Below are 20,962 nucleotides of genomic sequence, written 5' to 3'. Positions count from 1 at the left end.
AGTTTCTTTCTCTGTATTGCCCATCAAAATAAAGGTCTGTCACCTTTAGATTTGTTCTGAGCTTTTAATAATGCAGAATCTGGGGAAATGAAAGGAGAAAGGGTGGAGAGTTATTATTATTTTTTTTTTTGGGGGGGGGAGGATTTGAGCAAAAATGTGCCAGAGGAACTATACTAGGAGTAAAAGAAGAAAGGGGATTTTAAAAAGTATTATCATGAACTATGTATTCACTTTAAAATATTAAGAAATACAATTAAGAAGTGATTACTTTGAAATTAAGTTTTAGTTATGAACCTATCCATTTGCTATGCAGCAAATTATGATAGGCTAGGTTCACAATATAGCAGATATTGAGAGAGATTGAGAGGGAGGGAGAGAGGAAAAAAAGACAGCGTGAAAGAGACACTGAAAGAAAAAGTGGATTTGAATAGGGAAAGGGAGGGAGTTGTAAGAGAAACTGCTTCTTTCAGACTTCTGACGGTTTGAACCCTGTAATATAAGTTGGTTGTATCCATACTCAACTACTCAGAGTTCACGTTCAGGTCATATTTTAAGCAAAGCAAGACCACAGATCAATTTGCTAACCTCAGATTTTAAAAAGTCTAAACAACCACGTTATTTTGGGTCCCACGGAAACAAATAACTGACTTTACTAACCGGACATTTTTAAGCTGGTGGCTTTGGCTCCGTAGTCACAACTAGAACCAGGGATCAAAACCAAGCCTTGATTGTGACTCTGGATGCAGACATGTCAAAAAAAAAGTGACATTTTCATCTTGGACAAAGATCACAGATTATATGCTCCCAAATTTTAACTTTTGGCTTTGTCACTGGGCTATAATTCTAGTTCTGATATATTGCTCCTTCCCCTGCCTCCTGTTCTGGAAACAAGGGCAATTTTCATTGAGAGATTAAATATATCCGGGTAGCTGATGTCAGGTGTCTCTTATTTATGGATCAGATGCTGGATGCTAGTGTGTTTTTTTTTTAAGTTCCTAACTGCATCCTTCGGCGCTCATTAATATAAAAGGTGGAAGTTGTAGTAACTAAAGATCAGGAGAACTACAATTCTTATTTCAATTTAATACAACTACTGCAAATGATACCAAGGTTTTAGAAGACTCTGTCCTTGGGGCTATTGAAACAAACATCAAAACAAGGCATGACTCCTATAATTAAAAGAATGATGCTCTGGTTCATGAGACTGACAAAAACATACATCATCACAATGCAAGTTAAAAAGTGATCATTATAAGCAAGTAATGTGAGAAAACAAAGAAGGAAGAGTAGAAAGGTCAGTGAAAGTTTCACTGAAAAGGTGATATTTAAGCTGACTCTTTAATATTAAGTAGTATTTATTTTTAATACTGTATATAGTTCATCTTTCTTATCCTAAAACTTATGCGTGGGCAGGTTACTTGGCAGTGCTCCATAATCTAGTAAGAGACAACACTAGCATTTTATTAGTCTTTTTTATGAATAGTTCTTACATTTTACGTATCTCATGGTTGAGATTTATCTGTATAATTTATATTCCATTTATCTTTTTTAAAAAGGTCATAAGCATGCTCCCATGTATTTTAAAATTTTGTCAATAATATTACAATGTCTATATAAGATATATTTGCCTATACTATAATTTTAAACAAATTCTTTGTAACTGGATATAATTTTTGTTTGCTTGTTTTTTATTGTTGAGATGAAACTTAACAGTGCCATTAATATCTTTGATATTATGTCTTTTAAAAATTTCCTTAAAATAGTTTTCTAGAAATGGACTCTTGAGTATAAACACTTTAAGGTATAAAGAGACAGATATAGAAATAGTGTTCCAGGTACAGGTAGCAGCATAATCACAGGCAGGTTATTTCACCAGTTGTGAAAATAACTGTGGAAAAATAAATTTCATCTAGACAGAGTATTGTGAATGTAGAGATGATTTTTCACATAGATTCTATGTGAATATAGAATATAGAATATAACAAAAATAAAGCAGACGTCTGCAAGAATATTTAAAATTATAAACAACATTGTATTTCCCTGAATATAGTATTTTACAAAGATAAGATGTCTCAGAACTGGAGAAAGAGGAAATTTACAGCTAGTCTAGGTGGGCAGAGAGATGAGAATTATAAGTAAAAAGTGATTTTAAGATGGGATGGGGAATCTGCTAGTTGTATAACTTTCTCATGGAGAGAATCCAGATAGCTAAACACAGAGTATGCAGAGGCTCTGATTCAAAAATCACAAAAAGAAAGAGTTAACAATGAGGTCACTGGACAAATAAAATTCACACAGAGAATCTAAAAAGGATCTTATTTTTCTAAGGATGAAATAATGGGAATAAAAGAGGAGAAATGCAAGACTACCCAGGAATGGGCCTTGAGGTAGTTCTTTTGGTGAGAACAGAGGCATCACAGGAATAACCTTGGGAAGAATTTCTAGGATCTTCTAAAGGGAGCTGAGGTTGACTGCTGGTGACATAAAACTACTTCAGATCTTACAGAGGTATCTCTTCTCAGGTCAGGAAATACCAGTGTGCTCCAATCCATTCACAAGGAATGGAGAGTTGAGAATCCCTACCTACCAGTTGGTGATGACCATAATTGGAGAAAAACACAAGGGCAGGCTATATTCTTTAGCCAGAAACGATCCTTTTTTACCTGTGGGTGACAGTAGCAAAGAGAAACACATCTACCAGCACACTAGCAGTTTCACATAGAGCTCCATTTTGTCTGCTTCAATGGTTTAGAAACAAAACAAACAAACAAAAAAAAACCCACCCCATTCTGTCTAGGTTCCCATTCTCCTAGAACTAGAGCCACTCTTTCTTAGAGGGAAATTACAATATATTATCTAGGTGGAGCTGGTCTCTCCAGCCAGAAGGGTTGACAGCAAACATGGTCTTGAGCAATCACAGTACCCAACCTATTGACCACAGTGAATCGTTTAAGGGTGGATCTAATGCCCACATCAGGACACTCAAGGTCTATAGGCTTTTTCCCAGCAGAAAATTTCACTAAATCTCTCTCTTTTCCCTGGGCTGACTAGTCGCTGTTTTTTTCTGTTTTGTGGATGGAGAGACAGAATCCTATTGTACTTTAATTCCATGGATCCATCCATGCCTAAAGCCCTTATCCTTGACCTTCCCGATCATGCTTATGCCAGGTTGCATAGTTTCTGTCAGCTTTGACTGAAAATGTACAGTACTGGCTAATACAGGTCATGTATTTCTTATGTGCCAAAGAAATGAGTTTGTTAAAAAAAAAAGGCAATTTTTATTTGGAAGATTCTATATTGAAAGGAGAAAGTAAAATACATAGTATTCTCTCTTGAGCCATTAGATTTTGAGTTCCTCAGAAGCCCCATGATAGAAGAACATGCCTCAGACAAGTTCAGGGACCCTGAGTAATGAAAACAAGACTAGATGGTCAAATACCCTTATGAGTATTTATTAAGTTCACAAAAATCAGACAAATTAAACCTTGAGTAAACAAAATATTATTGATTTTTAAAGTAAGCTTTAGTGAGGATGAGGAAGGAGCCCCAGGGAAGTGGCAGCAACAAGCGGACCTACAACACAAAGAGAACAGGGAGGAAACTAGGCTTCAAGGCAAACAATATGCTCCCCATTACACCACTGAAAAGAAGAAGAGATTAGGAGAGCTGCTCAACCCATACTATGAACCTCCCCAGTGGAAGAGTAGCCATTTTGAGAGAAAAGAACATGAATGACAATTTTCTTGATGGTGAAACTTTGAAAATGGATTGACTTTAAATGGGAAGAATTTCTTACCTAGAATACAACTTTGACTAGTGGGATAAAGCCCTTTGAGGAGGATGTGAATTTGGGATATGAGGGAAAAAAAATCTCTCCCCCCAAACTGGATCTAAAAGGGCAGGCAGTAAAAGGACTGGCTGAACTGGACCAGCTCCTTAACTGGTCCAGTGAAAAATCAGCTGAATTTCCAGATTTCACTTCCATGACATCAGCTGAATTTCCAGATTTCTATGAACCTGAGGAACAGATGAGCCTATGCCAAGCAGCAGAAAATGAAAAGGACAGGGTTGGCCAGGGAGTTCTGACAGATGAAGATGAAAAAGAACTTGAAAACTTGGCTGTGAGGGATTTGGAACTAAAGAAAATAGCTGAAAGTTCTGTGGTGACCAAAGGGTCATTGGAGCAAAGGTCAGTATTAAGAAGGAGCCTTCACATTATCTATTTCCCACCACTTCACTGAAAGACACCATTTATTTACCCAAAGGAAGAGAGTAGAATTTATCATTCGTTAAGTGTTTGACACGATTGGAATTGTCTTTAATTTTTGCCAGAATGTTCTTGAAAATAAAAATAGCATGACTTGTAACATATTGTTTCTAGCAAAATAGACATTTAAACATACTTATAACCCTGACTATGCTACCATTCTTGAAAAAAAAAAAGTCTCAATTTAAAATAATAAAAGATTCACCTGAGGAAAAAAATAAAGTGAGCTTTGGCGTAATTAATATCTTATAATTAATTTCTATATGCTATTCTTTGCTTACTAAAATGTGTATCTCTCCTCTACATTTTCAATAAAGTGGTTGTAAATTTGTTTTGCTTTGTTGCATCCTAAGAGATGTTAAGTCTTAATAAGTTGCCATAGGGAATTGAGTGCTCAGCTGTGTCAGGATAGCCTGGGGATTCTTACAGTCCCCCAAGCTATGTAGAGATGGGATATGCTGCCTTCCTATTAGTGTACTCCTAGTAGATTTTGACCAAGATGGTCCCAGAAGAAAGGGATATTTACTTATGGGTTCAGATTTTTCCCCTCATGATTGACTCTTGACTCTTTAAGATAGAACATGATTTGCAACATGGAAGTGACATCTGGGGGTTGGCAGTACAGTGTAGCTTAGTTTTAGGCTAACCAGAATTCAGATGCAACAGTGTGGTTTGTGGGCCCAGTGATTACAGTTGGTGAGAAGAGTTCCAATCTGCTTTAGTTGCTCATGATGGTTGATGGTCATGATCAGACCATTTATCAGCATCCTACATTTGTCCGGCATAATTTCTGTTCCCCACTCTGACTTGTGATTTTAATGGATTGTCTCTAGCCAAGATGGTGGCTGGAGACAGGATGTTGATTCATTGTTATTAATTTCGACTGTGAAGACAACCACAGCAGCGTATCTCCTGTTTTTTTTTTTTCATTGTCCCTGAGAAACCTGGATGGGTAGATAGTGCTTTGCCTGCTTTGTTCTCACATATCCTTTGATTGTATTTCTTGTCTCCCGTAAAAGTTTTCATTTGGTGCTCTGGTTGACTGGGTGCATAATATTTACTATTAACGAGGAATTAGAGTAATGAAGCTAAGCTAGCAAACTGGAGACCCACTTTTTTGCAAAAAAATCAATATGGATGTGAAATACCCTAATTTTCCTTAGAAAAATAGTTTGGAAAATGTTGCATAGATAATTAAATCTCAGTTCACCTATTTCTATTGTTTTTCCAAGGTCCAATAGAATAGGTTGGCTAGAAAAATTAGCAAAGCGAATTTTAAAATTCAAGTTGCAATTTATTTGGCTTAAGGATAAAAGCAGATAAATGGAAGCTGATGTCCCTTCTTATAAGAGGAACGGAGAAGACTAGCACATTGCTAATTTGGTTGTGGTTGCTGAGTTTATTATATGTTTATACCGCTGACTTAAGGACTTCATACAGAGAAAATGTAGCAACAGACAAGCGTTGCTCTTTAATCTACAAAATATGCCCTGTTTTTAGCTTGGCACTAAAAATGAGCAGGTGGCATCACTTGATGTAGTAGATGAAGTCTGGAAAACGTGTTCGCAAATTGAATTATTAAAAAACACATATTGAATTTTCTGGAGGTGGACAATTTTTAAGGGGAATTCTGCAATGATTTTTTTTCTTTAAGGTAAAGCTAACAATTCTTTTTATAAATTTAATCCTAATATTTCAATTGTAAAACAGTATAGTATATCAGGGACCAGGAGAATGTAACCTAGCCATCCAGGGACCTGTGTTCCAACTCCATTGCTATTTCATTACTTTGCCATAGAATTGAGAGGGTTGTGGTAAGTGATTTCTAAGAACACATTCACATCTAAAATTAAGGATTCTAATTTCAGTTTTTTTAGTGAATGGATTTGTTCAAGTAAAGGAGAATTTAGACTCGAAAGATGTGGAAATATTCTACAGCTACATTGTCCAACACAGCAGTCGCTAACCACATGTAGCTATTGGGCTCTGGAAATATGTTTGATCCAAATTGAGATGCACAGGAAGTGTTAAGCACACATCAGATTTCAAAAACTGAGTAAAAAAAATTATTAGATATCCCATGAATTAATAATTTTTATATTGACTATGTGTTGCAATGGTAGTATCTTAGATATATTGGATTAAATAAAACATATTAAATGAGTTCTGTATGTTTCTTTTTTACTTTAAATGTAAACCTTTTTAATTTCAAAAACTAAAATTCAGGCAATTAATAATACTCTAATAAATTTAAAATAGAAAAATGTTAACTTCCATATATGGCTCACATTATGTTTTTCTTGGGCAGCTGTACTCAAATGAGAGCATATGCTACAAAGGAACCCTCCTGAAGAGCAAAGAACTCTCCATCACTGGTGTTGTTCAAGGTAAGCCTTGACGATGTAGGAGGAATTCTTTGAAGGTAAGATGAAAACATTATTTCCTAAAATACAGTTCACAGAGCACTAGTTGTGAGGTGCATCACCACAGCCAATGTGTAGGCGACATTGTGCTACTACACCCCCCTTACTGATGAACAACATTTCATTAGCACAGCGAAGTTCAAAGAAGCCATGCAGCAATGAAGCCTGCTTTTCTGGCATTAATCCACTGCTTCCCAAATTCATTTGAAACAGAATTCCCCCTGCTACACACACACACTTTTTTTAAACGATAACTAGGAGCACTCTAGAGACTCAAAAAGTTGCTTTAGGAAGTGTTGGTGGATTAGACACTCACCAAGTCCCTTTTGTCTGTTTTGTAGTTATAGGCACTTTATAGGAACTCATCTCCTATAAACTGTACTTGCTTCTGAGTATGTGTGTTTCTTTTCTAATAATTCTTTCCTCTAGTTTACATAAAATATGTTCTTTCACTTTTCTAGGCTATTTGAAATATCTCCGGTCACATGTGTTTGTGTTATCAATCATCCTCTTAAAATTTCTTAATTTGCTCCACTCCCCAAAAAAGGTATATAGTCAAAGATTCAAGGGATGGAGGTGGGGAACACTAGCATGTGTGGAAGAGATAAAGAAGGAGAGGTGAGAGGATGCTGAAAATATATTTGTCCTTTTTGAAATGTGCTATGAAAAGTGCTATGTTATGGGTTAAACAGGTTATTGGGGACTAGCTGGAAAACCAAAATATGATTTACAACTTTGCTTTCCAGCAAAATTATATTCAGCATTCCAAAAAGCCAATTTACAAGCAAATATTAGGAACATAAATCCTAGTTGGACGCTAGCAGTATATAGATTGACCCAGAAGCTCAGGAAACAGAAGTAATCAATATCCTGCATCTGTTTCAGTGTCTTAGCTTGCTTTTCGCAATAAGCCCTTTGCTTCCCCAAGCAGCGAGAAGATGAAGAGGATGATAGAACAGAAGATTTTATGACAATGTTTATACTTGCAGAATCTCACAAATCACAAAAGAACATCAAGAAAGCATCATCAAGCACTTCCCTAGGTTACTAAAGAGTGAGGTTTTTATTCTCTAAAATACTCTTTCATAGAATAAACCAAATTATTTTCTTCTCTCATAAAACACGTAAGGAGTAGACTGACACACACACACGCTTCTAAATTCAAAAAGCCCAAGCATTCATTCATGGTTCCTCAGGAAAAATAAAAGGGTTTGGATTCACAAGAGAATAGAATGACACATTCGCTTGCAATGGCTCGCCACTGATTGGAGGTGCTTCAGCCAGGGAGTCTGAAATGGTACAGGAGCATGGAGAATTTAAGTGAAACCATTATTTTAAAACAAAAGATTGATACTTTATTAGGAGTAGAAAAGATGCAAATTATAAACCTATTCTGAGACGTCGAACATTTGTTTTGAATAGATGTCAGGATGGTTTTCTTTAATTTGCCCTCCTTGCTGAATTCCCAAATGACCAATGTTTCTTTTTCTAATCAGAATTTTTGAGGTATAATGTACATACAATAAATAAACCAACTTTAATTTTACAAATTGACAAGTTTTAGAAAATGCATATAGTCATATAACTACCACAATAATCACGATACAGGGTATTTTCACTCCCTCATGCCCTCTGTGGTCTATTCCCACCTGTTAACCTTCAGATTCTGGTGACTACAGCTCTGCTTTTACTATTGTTTTCCTTTTCTAGAATTTTGTATAGATGCAATGTTATCATATGTAGTGTCTTGTGTCTGGCTTCTTCTGCTTAGCATAATGCTTTGAGAATCATCCAATAATTTGCATTTTTTATTGCTTAGTAATATTTCATGGTGAAGATACACCATAATTTATTCATTCACCTATTGATGGAAAGTTGAGTCGCCAGTTTTTTGGCAATTATGCATAAAGCTACCATCAATGTTAGCAGACAGGTCTTTATGTGAACATGGATTTTCATTTGTCTTGGGACATATTTAGGAACAGGGTTGCTGAGTTGTATATGTTTAACTTTATAATTAACTGAAAGACCGTTTTACAAAATGACTGTATCATTTTTCATTTCCAGTGGACATGTATGAGAGTTCCTGGATATAGACAACCTCACTGACCTTTGTATTGTCTGTCTTTATAAATTTTAGCCATTATATTGGGTGTGTACTGGTAACACATTGTCATTTTAATGTGCATTTCTTTAATGTCTTTAACATTGTCTTTAATGTCTTTGACATTCTTTACCATTGAACATCTTTTCATGTAATTATTTGTATGTCTGCTTTGGTGAATTATCTACTCGAAACTTTTGCCCAGTATTATAACCATATTTTTTATCTTGTTAAGTTCTAATAGTTCTATATATCTTTTGGATATGCATTCTTGATGAGTTATATATTTTCCACATATGTGTCTCCCAGTCTTGCATGCTGTGGCATTTTCTTAGCTTTTTAAAATGAAAAATTTGTAAATTTTGCTTTTATTTGTGCCTGTTGCATTCTAAGAGATCCTTGCCAACTCAAGGTCACAAAGATTTGCTCCCTTAAGATTGTTTTCTTATGGAAGTTTTATAGTTTTAGTTCTTATATTTAGGTCAATGATCCATTTAGAATTAATTTTTGTATATGATGCGAAGTATGGGTTGATGATTATCTGTTTTGCAGATGGATATGAAATTGTTCCAGCATTATTTGTTGAAAAGAATATTCTTTTCCCTTTGAATTTTCTTGGTGCTTTCATCAAAAATCCATCAACCATATAAGTGAGGTTTTGTCTGTGGCCTTTATATTCTGTTCCATAGATCTATATGTCTATTTTTACACTAACAACATGCTATATTGATTAGTGTAACTTTATAATAAACATTTAAAATCAGGTAGGTGTAATATAAAAATAGAACCATATATATAGGGATACAGAAATTGCTAAATGGAGCATTTCAAACCTATAAAGAAAATATATTTATATTGTTTTTTTTGTTGTTGTTGTATTTATTTATTTATTTATTTATTTATTTTTCCCTCAGTATCTTCCAATAGGTTATTAACTTAGGACAACTAAATTTAACATTACTATGATTGAATTTGACCCAATGAACTGGCTACTTTCTTATTATCCTCAACGTGGGCATAGGCTGTTTTAATAAGTAAGCTTGGTTGGTATTATACATACTTAGAACCCAAGATGTTGTGTTTGTTTATGTACGTGTAAGTATTACACATACTATTTAAAAGGGAGGTCCCGAATTATGGGCTCCTTCTCTCAGTGCTCTGAGGCATATGAGTACAAACACAATACATAGAAATAAAATTTTTTGAATCTTAAAAGAAAAGGAAAGCAACCAGAAACAGCAAACATTGGTAGTGGTAGCGCGGTGATAACCCATCATTATTATTCAAGAACACACAGGTTTCCATCATTAAAATACTGTTTAAAAAACAACTGTTTATAACCTTCCTATGTGGAGAAGCCAGGAGCGTGAAAGGAATAACTAATTTGTATTTGTACAATCTCCTGTTCTTCTGTAATTACCAGTTGGGACTTAAGCCAGTGGTTCTATGGTGTTTTAACAGGTCTGGATTTGTATGCATATGTCTGGGGAAGTTGCTGGTGTTGGTGACTGTAAATTTTACTTCCTTAGTGTTTGACCCAAGATGGCACCCAGGTAGTCATTATGTCTCTTTAGGAGCTTTCTCTTAATAGGAACTGGCTGAGCTTCATCCCCAAGTATAGGTAAGAAAATAAATGAGATTGTGATTCTAGAAGATGGGACCATTTGAAAAACAATCTTAATCTGCTTTCATTTTCCCTACCCTGTCTAAATGGACATTACTGAAAGTCAATCACAGCTAAGTTACTACTTGGTCCTTTAATACGTAATTACCTAAATTTAGTGCAGTTTTATGAATTTTTGCCTTTTTTTTTCTTACCTCCAAACCCCTTATTCTTTTTCTTTCTTTTAATTCCTTCCCTCTGTTATCTCTTCCAGTTTTTCTTGAAGAATGGTATATGTGGCTCTCTAACCTACTTTGAATTGTTACACTTAGCAACACCTTTTGTGTCTCCATATCTTGATTTCATTCTAGTCCTTTGACCTAGAATGTTTTCACCATCTTTCTCTCCTGAATAACTTGTATATATTTTTCAAGGTTCAGCTCAGACACAATGAAATGGACTAACTTGTGTCAAGTTATATGTCTGACTTATATAAATACTTGTTAATATCTGAATGAAAGCATCAGTGAAGCAAGTCTTTCCTAAATGTTCTCCTTTCTGTGTCTGCATCCCCACAGCTCAAGAACAAGAGCCACATCTCAGCCTATTAATATTCTACAGGTATCAGTATGGGCTCCAGGGTCTGACTTTGCCTTTCTGGGTTAAATCCTGGCTCTCTCCATTAAAAGGCTGTGCAAACTCATTTTTTCTTGTGGCTCAATACCTTCATCCCTACAATGTAATCATAATACCATCTCTTGCATAAGGTTATTGTGAGGATTAGATGAGATAATACATCAAGTGCCTAAAACAGCACCTAAGCACTCCAAAATAGTAGCTGTTATTATAAAAGGGAGCTTATTTTTTTTTTATATCATGTTCACTGATTCATCAACTCTGCATTCCAATTGTCCCGTCAAGTCTCTCCTAAAATTACAAACATTTCATGTTATCACAAGAAAGACCACCCTAATGTCAGAGAATGTGAAAATTATGCTTTTTTATTATAGTCACATAAAATAGTTACACCAAGTTGTCCAAATGCATTGGTGAATTAAAGCCTCCAACTCTTACAAATTTTTATACATATATTTATGTATTTATAAATACACACATATGTAAAAGATATATATTTTCTTCTAAAATAAAGTGCCTAAGTCTTGATATATGGGGGATAATAAAGAAAAAAGAATCATAAAGTTTTATTAGTTATAGACTATATTTTCACAATATAAGAATCTATTTTATACACATTTATTCAGGTATAGTGAACTTTAATCACCTATTCTTTTCTGAATTCTAAGTGATTTCCAAAATATTAGAAGAAGTCATGTAACCAATTTAATGAATCAGAGGTTAATTTTTCTTACTGTGTCTGGCATAGAGCCTTGGCTCCCCAACAGAAGGATAGTTAAGTTTCATCCTAATTTTCCTTTCTTTTGGTCTGTTGTCTTTCTGCTAAGATGATAAGCAGAGAGAGAAATGAATCAGACATCTCTGACGATATACTCTGTTAGCATTCAATAAAGTCAGGGTTTGGTGAAAAGATTCCTAAGGTCTTTACATCACTCTGGGCTTGGTGAGAAAGAGGCTAGCAAGAACTGAATTGAAGGGCACTGCTGCCCCGATTATAATTAAATCTTGTTGGAGCTATGGAAGAAGAATTAGGGTGCTATGATCAATTGATCATTGAGAGAACCAATTGAAATGGAACTCTCTTACAGAATGGAAAACCTTGTGAAAACATGTTTAAGAACTAAATAAAGGTTAAAGAAAAACTAGATAATTTAAGATAGCTCAGAAAAAATCCTTGCTTCAAATAGAAACTAGGACTCCAATATTTCAGTTATTTTTTCTGTGTTTTTACTGTATTTTCTATTATTTTAGACTTTTAAGGCAATCATTTGTAGTCTTTCACAAGAAATAGAATTTTAAAATGCCTTTGAAAAAAGCGTCAACCTACTGAAGCAAGGTGAAGATGCTTAAAAATAGCTTAATATGAACCCAGACATTTCAGAATCTCTGGTGATTACATGTTCAAACTGCAATAAAGTGTATCTTATTGAAGCAGGAAAAGGAGTAATTGTCAGCACTGAAATTGCATAAAACACTCTGTAACTTGTCAACATACAGGCGGCTGGGAACAAGAGGAAGCCCAGACATTTCCCAGAGTCAGAACAAAGAATGGAGTATTTTATTTTGGAGGATATAAAAGGGAAAAAGGGCAAGAAAGTGTTTCCAATTACCCGACCCACCTCAGCAGGGCCTTCACAAGAATGGAGCTGCCTAACTACTGATTTTGGTGAGCATCTTGTTAATGGCTTGCTTGACGTGTGTGGTGGAGCTGCGTCGCCTCGTCTTGCCCTGGACCATCCTCCGGCGACGAACCTCTCGACAAAGCTCATAGAATATTTCGGTGATGTTCCCTTCTCCGGTGCAGGCAGAACACTCATAAAAAGCACATGCCATCTCTGTGGCCAGCTTCTCCCCTTCTTCGGTACTAACCTGTCTGGAGTGGTCCAAGTCAGCTTTGTTTCCCACCAAGATGAGAGTCACATTCTTGGGCTTTTTGATCTCATCCAGGATGGTCTTCAGTGGCAGCACTTCCTCAAAACTTCCGCGGTCAGTAATGTCATAGACCAGCACGAAGCCTTCCCCCCACCGCACATGTCCTTCCCTCTGAATGGTGTCTTCCTGTTGGCAAGAAAACAAGGGCAGTCGGGAGACTTGGCAGTAGTCACAATATATAGATGCTGCTAATGCTGATAGTGGTCCCTTAATTACCATTCCTTATATTCAGTGTCATTCAAACTTCTCCATAATCTGCTTGTACAGCTTATCGCCTCAATCACCATGGAATGGAAGCGTTACTTACTCAGCGCAAGCTATTTCAGGGAACTAAACATTTTCTAACTGCATAGACCTTGACTTTCAGCTTTTAACTTTTTCTTGCCACACCCTGAGATCTTGAATCACAGGGACTGTAAAGAAATGATCATCTTCGTTGAGTACATTGCCTCTGAGTCTTTGCCTCACAATGAAATAATTAGCAAACAGGTAACAGACAAGTAGACCTTACTGCACCTTTTAGAGATCAGAATTACAGGCACAGTTTAGTGAAATGGTTTTGATTTTTTGGTTTTGTTTTGTTTTAATTTCCTCTCTTTTCAGATTATAGACCATCAGCCACTAGGAGCAGAAAAACAGTAGAAAATTATATAGAGAATCAAAATCAAAACCAGGGCCTTTTGGTTTTTCCCCTCTATCTCGATATTCCAAAACTATGGTACAGTACCAATAATGACAGGAACTCATTTGAAGTAATTTTCAAAGGGAGTGGTTATGCCTTCCTAGGAAGGTAGCATTTGTGATTAGAAAATGCATTGCTTCATGGGCTCAAATGACTTCTGTAGGCATGTATGTGTTTCTCTGATTCTCTGTAGAATCGGTTCTGGGTAGAAGATGAGAGCATATATAGGAAAGAGGTGGTGATGAGAAAGAAAAGTGTATAATTAGTTATGAGAACATTTCTTGGATTAAATACTCGAATTCAAGTCTTCTTGGGGTCATAGGTCACTGAAAAGCACCATGGAATCCTTCAGTTTCCTAATTCTCATTCCTAGTGGCCATTCCTATCCTTGGGAACTAAACCTATCTATGAAGATGTTTGTAATCTCAGGACTGATTGAACTTAAAACAAATTTATATTAGTTTCCTTTTAATAAATTGTTATTGTTCAATGATATCGCTCCAAATTTCAATAGGCTGTGGTAAGGTCTGGAAAGAATATTACAGGAGAGATTCCTAAAATAAAATATTCTGAAAAAAGATACTGAGGTCCTATAAGTTTGGAATATAATATATACTAAACCCCGTAAGGATTAACCTTATACATAAGCATGTTAAAGGCTCTGAGAACTTTCCCAGTAAAGATACCTGCTCAGTTTTATCAGAGCATTTCAAAACATTTTTAAACATGAAAATCTACGAATATCTTGCAATCTCCAAAAATACAGGTGGGCAATTGTAATCTAGATGATATCATGTGAATGTTATGGTATTTTCACAACTTTCTTGAAGTACTGGGTAATTCACATAAAGATGCACATATGAGATGTTGCAAATATGTTAACGTATCAATACTTAGATGATTAAAGAGAAAAGTCTTTAGGCATCATGATTAATTGTAGGAAAGTGTCTTTTGTTCACATTATGCATGTCTCATTTTTATTTGATTCAGAAAATATTCTAGCTGCACTTCTTATTCACCTGACCAGCAGTGTCTAGTATCTCCATGGTGACAACTTCGTCATCGATAGATGCTTGGTGTCGGTAAGTTGATTCTGAGGGAATGAGCAAAACAAAAAAAGATAAAAAGATAAATAAGTGCATGGTTTGATTTGATCCTTAGAGTTACAAATTAGTCACAGGAGTATGCCTGACTTTGTAGCATAAGGGAATGTGCACAGTAGGAAGGAAAGGATAGATTTGTAAAAATGTGCCATCTTTGTATTCTTAGAGCTCCTGGAAGGAACAGGTTCTAATATGAGAGCTGTAGACTTTCAGGGTATAGAATGGGATAGTCTCTTTGCTCATTTTATTCTCCTATGAATCCAGCTTCTTGGTGGGCTCTTCCTTCTAAAATGAGACTTCCACATCCCAAAATAAGAAAATAATTCCCACCGAATTCATTCTACCGTCATATTCCTAAAAAACCCATTTCTGGAAATCACTGTTAATTCCCGTTCTTGAGAAGATGACACATAAGCAGGAGTTGCTAATTTCTTTCCAGACCGCAACCCTGGAAATGTAACACACATTGGAAGGAGGTGGATGGCTATCCATGTAAAAAACTGACCATGTAAAGCTACAAGAAACACTCGTGGCAGTAGAAAGTGGTTGGACCCCAGTGCTTGGGTTTGGTGAGAAAAGTAGAGGAGGGCTGGACGGCATGGAGGAGAGATGGAACAAAGCAGAGTTCTTTTGCCCATGTTGCCTCTTCAAGGTAGAAAAATGATGATAGCTCAGTACCATCTGGAGACTGGCAGATAAATATCAGAATGGCCCCCAAGCTCTTCTGGGGTGAGAAGTTAGCAGATGCAACATGATTGGATGGCTCTGAGTGTGCCCCTCACCACAACAAATAGAAACCAGAGGTTAAAATAAAGACCAACTGGTGCTGCTCTACGTGAAAACTAGAGCAGGTGAAATAAAAAACACAACAATTGATTGACCGAGTTGATGAAGGTCAGGTTGAGGAACTCTCCCAGAAGGTATCAGTAAATAACAAGAAGGAAAATGTAAAAGTAAAATATAAGAGATATAGATAAAAGAAGTAGACATATTATCTCTTATGAAATGAGTCTCATAGAGAGAATAAGATAAAGGAGTGAAAACATTTGAAATTGTAATAACAGAATTTCCCAGGATAAGAGGCACTGAAAAATTTCAGATCAAAAGGACTAACAGGACAGGACACATGACGGTAAAAGTCCTGTATCTCAACCCATTACAGCAAAATGTAAGGATATCAATGGCAAAAGAGGAAAATTTAAGAGGATCTAGAGGGAAAAAACACCTCACCTTAAACAAAAGGACATGACTCAGATTAACACTGGACTTCTCACCAGCAAAACTGAACTGAAGATCCCAAAGGAGAGAAGCAAAGCAATAAAACTGTATCGAAAGTAATCCATAATTACAATTCTAGATAATACCAATACATCATGGAGGAACTGGGGGAAGAGACCAGAGGCAGGTTTTAATGTACTTACCTTATTCCGGAAGATGACATGATAGAAAGAATAGAATAAAGAGAGCTAATCATTCAACCCAACAAATTAGAAGAGGAAAACAGAATACATCCAAGCAGGTATGAGGACAGAAGTAAAGGAGAAACAAAGCAGAAAAATTAGATAGGGTTAACAAAACCAATACATGGTGCTTGAAAAGATTAAACTAAAGGTGGGGAAGAGGTAAAAATCTGGCAATACGAACTAGCAAATTAAGAGAAAAGGTGCGGTCAAACAAAATTTAGCACAAAAAGAGGAAATAATTACATATTCTGATGAAATAAAAATAAAATATTATGAACTATATACCAACAAATTTCAAGCTCTCATAAATTCTAGGAGAAAAAATGCACAGATTGGAGCAATAAGAAATAGAACACTTAACTAGATCATAGCCAGTAAATAAATTTAAACACTAATTGTAGATCTCTCATAATCATAAAAAGCAACTACATCCAATTGACTTTATAGGAGATCTCTAGTAAACATTAAACAAGTTCTAGAAAATAGAAAAAGGATAGCTACCTAATTCCTTTTATGGGACATTATGCTGACTCAAGAAGTATACAACAGTAATAAGAGAAAAAAAAAAAAGAAAGTTGTAGGCTTGTTTCATTCTTAAATATAGATTCAAAAATTCTAAATAAAATATTATCCAGTTGAATCCTAGAGCTATTATAAGAAAAGTATATCATGATCAAGTAGAGTTTATTTCAGGAATGCAAAGAGTGTTTAAAGTCTATCAATGCAATTTAACACATTAAAAGACTAAAGGGGAAAAAAATCACATGATTACCTCTACTGGTAGATCTACAGCAAGATAAAATTTATATAAATTTAAAATATATGCATATACAAAAAACCACTTTTCAAAAATATATGCTCGTATATTAGCTAGCACATGCTGCTTACCATTTGAACAAGATTGTTCTAAATGTTACTCATATTAACTCATTTTATTCTCACAAATATCTCATGAAGTACGTATTACCATTAGCTCCATTTTACATGAGGAAACTGAGGCACAATAGCATTAAATAACTTGCTGAAAGTCACACACTGGTAAGTGGTAGAGTTGAGATTGGAACCCAGAAAGACTGACTTTAGGAATTTTGGCTTTTAATGATTATGGTAAGTATCAAACACATTACATTATATGCCTATGGGAAAGAGGGCTATGGTATCAGAATAGGGGATGTGGGGAAAAGAAAATGAAATTAATGCTTCACATACACATGACATGGTACCAGGAACAGAGCAGCATGATTAACTTAAGCATTAACTCAATTATTTGCACCTAAACTACCCAAATCAGTAAGAAATTTCTCTCCCATCAAGGTAGCCACTAAGCCAGTGCTTATTTTATTTTTTCCTACCTAGCTCATGTTTCTGACTTTCATTTCTTTATCTCATCAGCTATTTTACCATTCTTTTCTGACCACAGTTTCATGTACTTTGCTGTAAATATAATCTACTCAAAATACTAATTGCAGAAAGGAGGCTTAACTAAGTAGCATGACCTAGCCTTCTACCCGTCATCAGCACTGTATAATGGTCATTGCTACAGGCATGACACATTGCTGAAGCATTTTATGAAAATGAAAATTAAAAAATGAGATTCTGTTCAATATATTTTAATAAGTGTAATTTACATTATTGTCTTTATCCTAAATTATGTAATCCATACATGGTGTGTCCAATGTTTCTCAATTCTAGAACAGTCTATCTCTATGTTAAATGGGAGATTATTGTTGTGAGTGATTTAATGCTCTAAAATACCATTTACAGCAACGACTCATCTACAAGTATTCTCTCATCATTTATTTTCTTTTTCATCTTCAGAGTTCCAGCTTGAGGAGGAGAGGCCCAGAAGGCAGCACACATGCTGGAATCCATGCCCTTTTCGTTTCTCACTCCACTGTTCTACAATGACCTTTGTGCTGCCTTCCCTTTTAAAAGGACTGGCATCAGCTCTGGAGCCTGGAAAACAGAGTTCTGGGCTCTATTCCATCTCTTTGCACCAAACGTCTGACAGACAGGGACATTTCTCTCTATTGCTTCCATGATAAATAGGATATGTATTTCAACCACAGAAGACCGCAGTGGGGGAAATAGAATACAATGGAAATTGTATGAAGTTGTGTGATTCTTTGGCTATTTGTTAACTGAAACGAAAACGATGAAATGCAGGAAATGAGAGAATGTCTGCCACAGACATAGCCGCGGGTGGCAGCAGTAATTTCATCCAAGCTAAGTCCTGGTTTCATGCCATTTTGAGCATTTTTTTCTTTGAGTTTCTTCTCTCCCTCCTTAGGAACCCCTGACTACATATAAAAAAGTGGAAGTGTTACCTACAGAGGTAAAATGTTGTACATTCATATGCTATCTTTTCTAAAGATAATTCTAAAAATTGTAGTAAGTACCTCTTGGAACTAAACTCTGCTATTAATTTTAAAACATTAGAGAAAACATGCATGTGTTGGGAGGGTAGAAACACTTTTCATTTTGCTTGTCCTAACAGAAAATAGTCATTTTGAGTCTTTTTTTAATGAAGGGTAGGGGTATGATTATTTAAGAGGTACTTCTAAGTGAACCAAAATATTATATATTGTAAGACCAATATTAGCGTCAAGTTGGCATTAGGCATATTGAAAATTATACCTGAATTTCACTGTATATGAGAACAACATAATTTTAAATCCACATTCAATAACATTTTTATAAACAGAAGTATATTTTGAATATTCTAAGAGAAGTTGATGCTCAAAGGGATGTTGTTTATGGTTAATCCTCTCACCAGTTTAGCTTTTTTTTCTTCCAAATTTTAACATATTAATATGGACATTTGGTCAATACAGTAACAACAGCAGTTAGTAATGTTGATTTGTGCTAGAGTGGAAATTGTACTGACTTGAGTTCTATTGCTGGTTTAACCACAAACTCGCCACATAATCATGGATAAACTTACTTTATTGGACTTGTTTTCATATTTGTCAAATAACGAGCTCAAAGTTCTTTGCTGTGCCAACATTAAATAATTCTTTGAGTTGGTTAAACACTTTTGCTTCAGTATCTGGTTGAGAGAGTTTTTTCTGGGTGTGTCCCTTCCTTTGTCTGAGCCTTTCCAAGCAGAGGGAACTGTATACAATGCAGGTGGGAAGAACCAGACACCATGATCCATTTAAACACAGAGTAGGGTGCCTGCTATGTGGCAGGTGCTGAAATGTAGTCTCTTTCTTTCTGAATGCCCCCAACACACACACACACACACACACACACACACACACACAATTGAATAAGATCTAAGTTTTTGTCTGTATTCTCGACCATGATCAGTATTTTCAGAGGGTAAATACGACTCTCAGAGAGATTCATTTCTCTTCTGGGATCTAATCAGAACATGGAACTTGTTCTGCAACCAGAACATTGCTGCCACCACCATTAAGAGGTTTGCCTGTTTACATGGTCTAAGTCCCAAATCTTACAGGCTGCAGTGGTGATTTTCAAATGCCATTCATAGACCAGCTCTGGCCTCTGACAAAGATTTCACTGACAACGATTTCACAGTGAAATGAAACAACTTTAAGGAAAACTAAAATTGTTCAATGTAAATGATTGAACATTTTTCTTAGATGATATCCTTCAAAACTCTTGAATGTTAAAAACATTTCAATCTCTTAGGAAATACAAGTGCCTGTAGAGTGAATACATTTAGTTCTTCCTTACTCTCTGCCCCTTGCTTAAATCCCTAATTGTAATCCTGTGATATTACCTCTCCATAAAACACACACACACACACACACACACACACATGCGTGCGCACGCACAAATACCAAAACAGAAGCAAAAAAAAAATTAAAAAAATTGGGTCCTGAAATCTACAAGTTTGGGAATCACTTGCTGCTATAGTAGCAAACATTTCCTTCATAGAATTATTTCAAGCAGTAAATATTCCAATTTTGTTACTATGCTAAATGGTATTTATGGCCTTCAGGTTTTCATGGACCAATAATTCTGTTGCAGGTTAAAAAAACTGCCCCATGTTTCTAATGAAGGCACTGAATTCAGAATTCAAGACTACTTTTTGCAAATATTCAACTTTGTTTTTTAATATAGGTTTCCCTTTTGGTGGTGGATTTGAAACTCTATGGTAGTATGAAGTCCAGGAAATTCTGACTACTCTTGGATTAAATAGGTTGGGAACTGCTGTAGGCTAGAACATCAGTGATTTCTAGCACACGCGAGCATACACACAAACACACATGAATCCAGTTTTTATCGTGAGTTAATGAAACCCTCACCTGGGAGTGAGTCATATATCTGACATTTCTGAAGTCTGATCAACACTCTTGTTGCTTAGCAGCTGAAATCCTTTTTGAGCGGTACAATACAAGGTCACACAGTAAAGTTTCATTATTCTTAGTGAAGGAAGCCTGCATTACAGATAACTGATGCAGGCAGAGTCTTATTAATAGCAGTTGCTTTTTTACAATGAATAAAACAAAATGGAAAATGGTTCACCTAAGACACTGTATACATTAGTTATTGGAACATATTTAGAGAGAGTTCAAAATTTTTATGAAATCATTTTTTATAAGCTTCATCTTTCATTGAAATGTACTGGTATAACAAAAATAAAATTAGTATTTTTCCACTGAACTCCCATAAATCATTAAGAGTCTCAGGAACTTTGTAAAGCTTTTATAAATAATAGAAAATATAAGAGGAGAGTAAGTATTTACTTAGGTGGAATAAACAATAGATAATGAATTT

At 35.5% G+C, this 20,962-nt stretch overlaps 1 protein-coding gene and 1 long non-coding RNA gene across 2 annotated transcripts in view; one reads left to right on the top strand and one right to left on the bottom strand.

Annotated features, from left to right (window-relative positions):
• Window positions 1-14,735, top strand: part of LOC141570133 (uncharacterized) — a 48,577-nt gene extending 33,842 nt beyond the window's left edge. The window contains exons 2-3 of the long non-coding RNA XR_012494040.1: window positions 6,576-6,654; window positions 14,638-14,735. This is a non-coding gene — a long non-coding RNA (uncharacterized LOC141570133). The remainder of the gene's footprint in view (window positions 1-6,575; window positions 6,655-14,637) is intronic.
• Window positions 11,381-20,962, bottom strand: part of RERG (RAS like estrogen regulated growth inhibitor) — a 94,049-nt gene continuing 84,467 nt past the window's right edge. The window contains exons 4-5 of the mRNA XM_019744796.2: window positions 14,667-14,740; window positions 11,381-13,091 (exon numbers count right to left, since the gene is read on the bottom strand). Of these exons, the coding sequence (XP_019600355.1) occupies window positions 12,684-13,091; window positions 14,667-14,740 (482 nt within the window). The 3' untranslated portion in view covers window positions 11,381-12,683. The remainder of the gene's footprint in view (window positions 13,092-14,666; window positions 14,741-20,962) is intronic.

The sequence above is a fragment of the Rhinolophus sinicus genome, linkage group LG02 (assembly GCF_036562045.2).
Source record: "Rhinolophus sinicus isolate RSC01 linkage group LG02, ASM3656204v1, whole genome shotgun sequence".
NCBI lineage: Eukaryota > Metazoa > Chordata > Mammalia > Chiroptera > Rhinolophidae > Rhinolophus > Rhinolophus sinicus.
The sequence above is the reverse complement of the archived record's forward strand: the minus strand, read 5'-3'. Positions and strand labels throughout refer to the sequence as shown.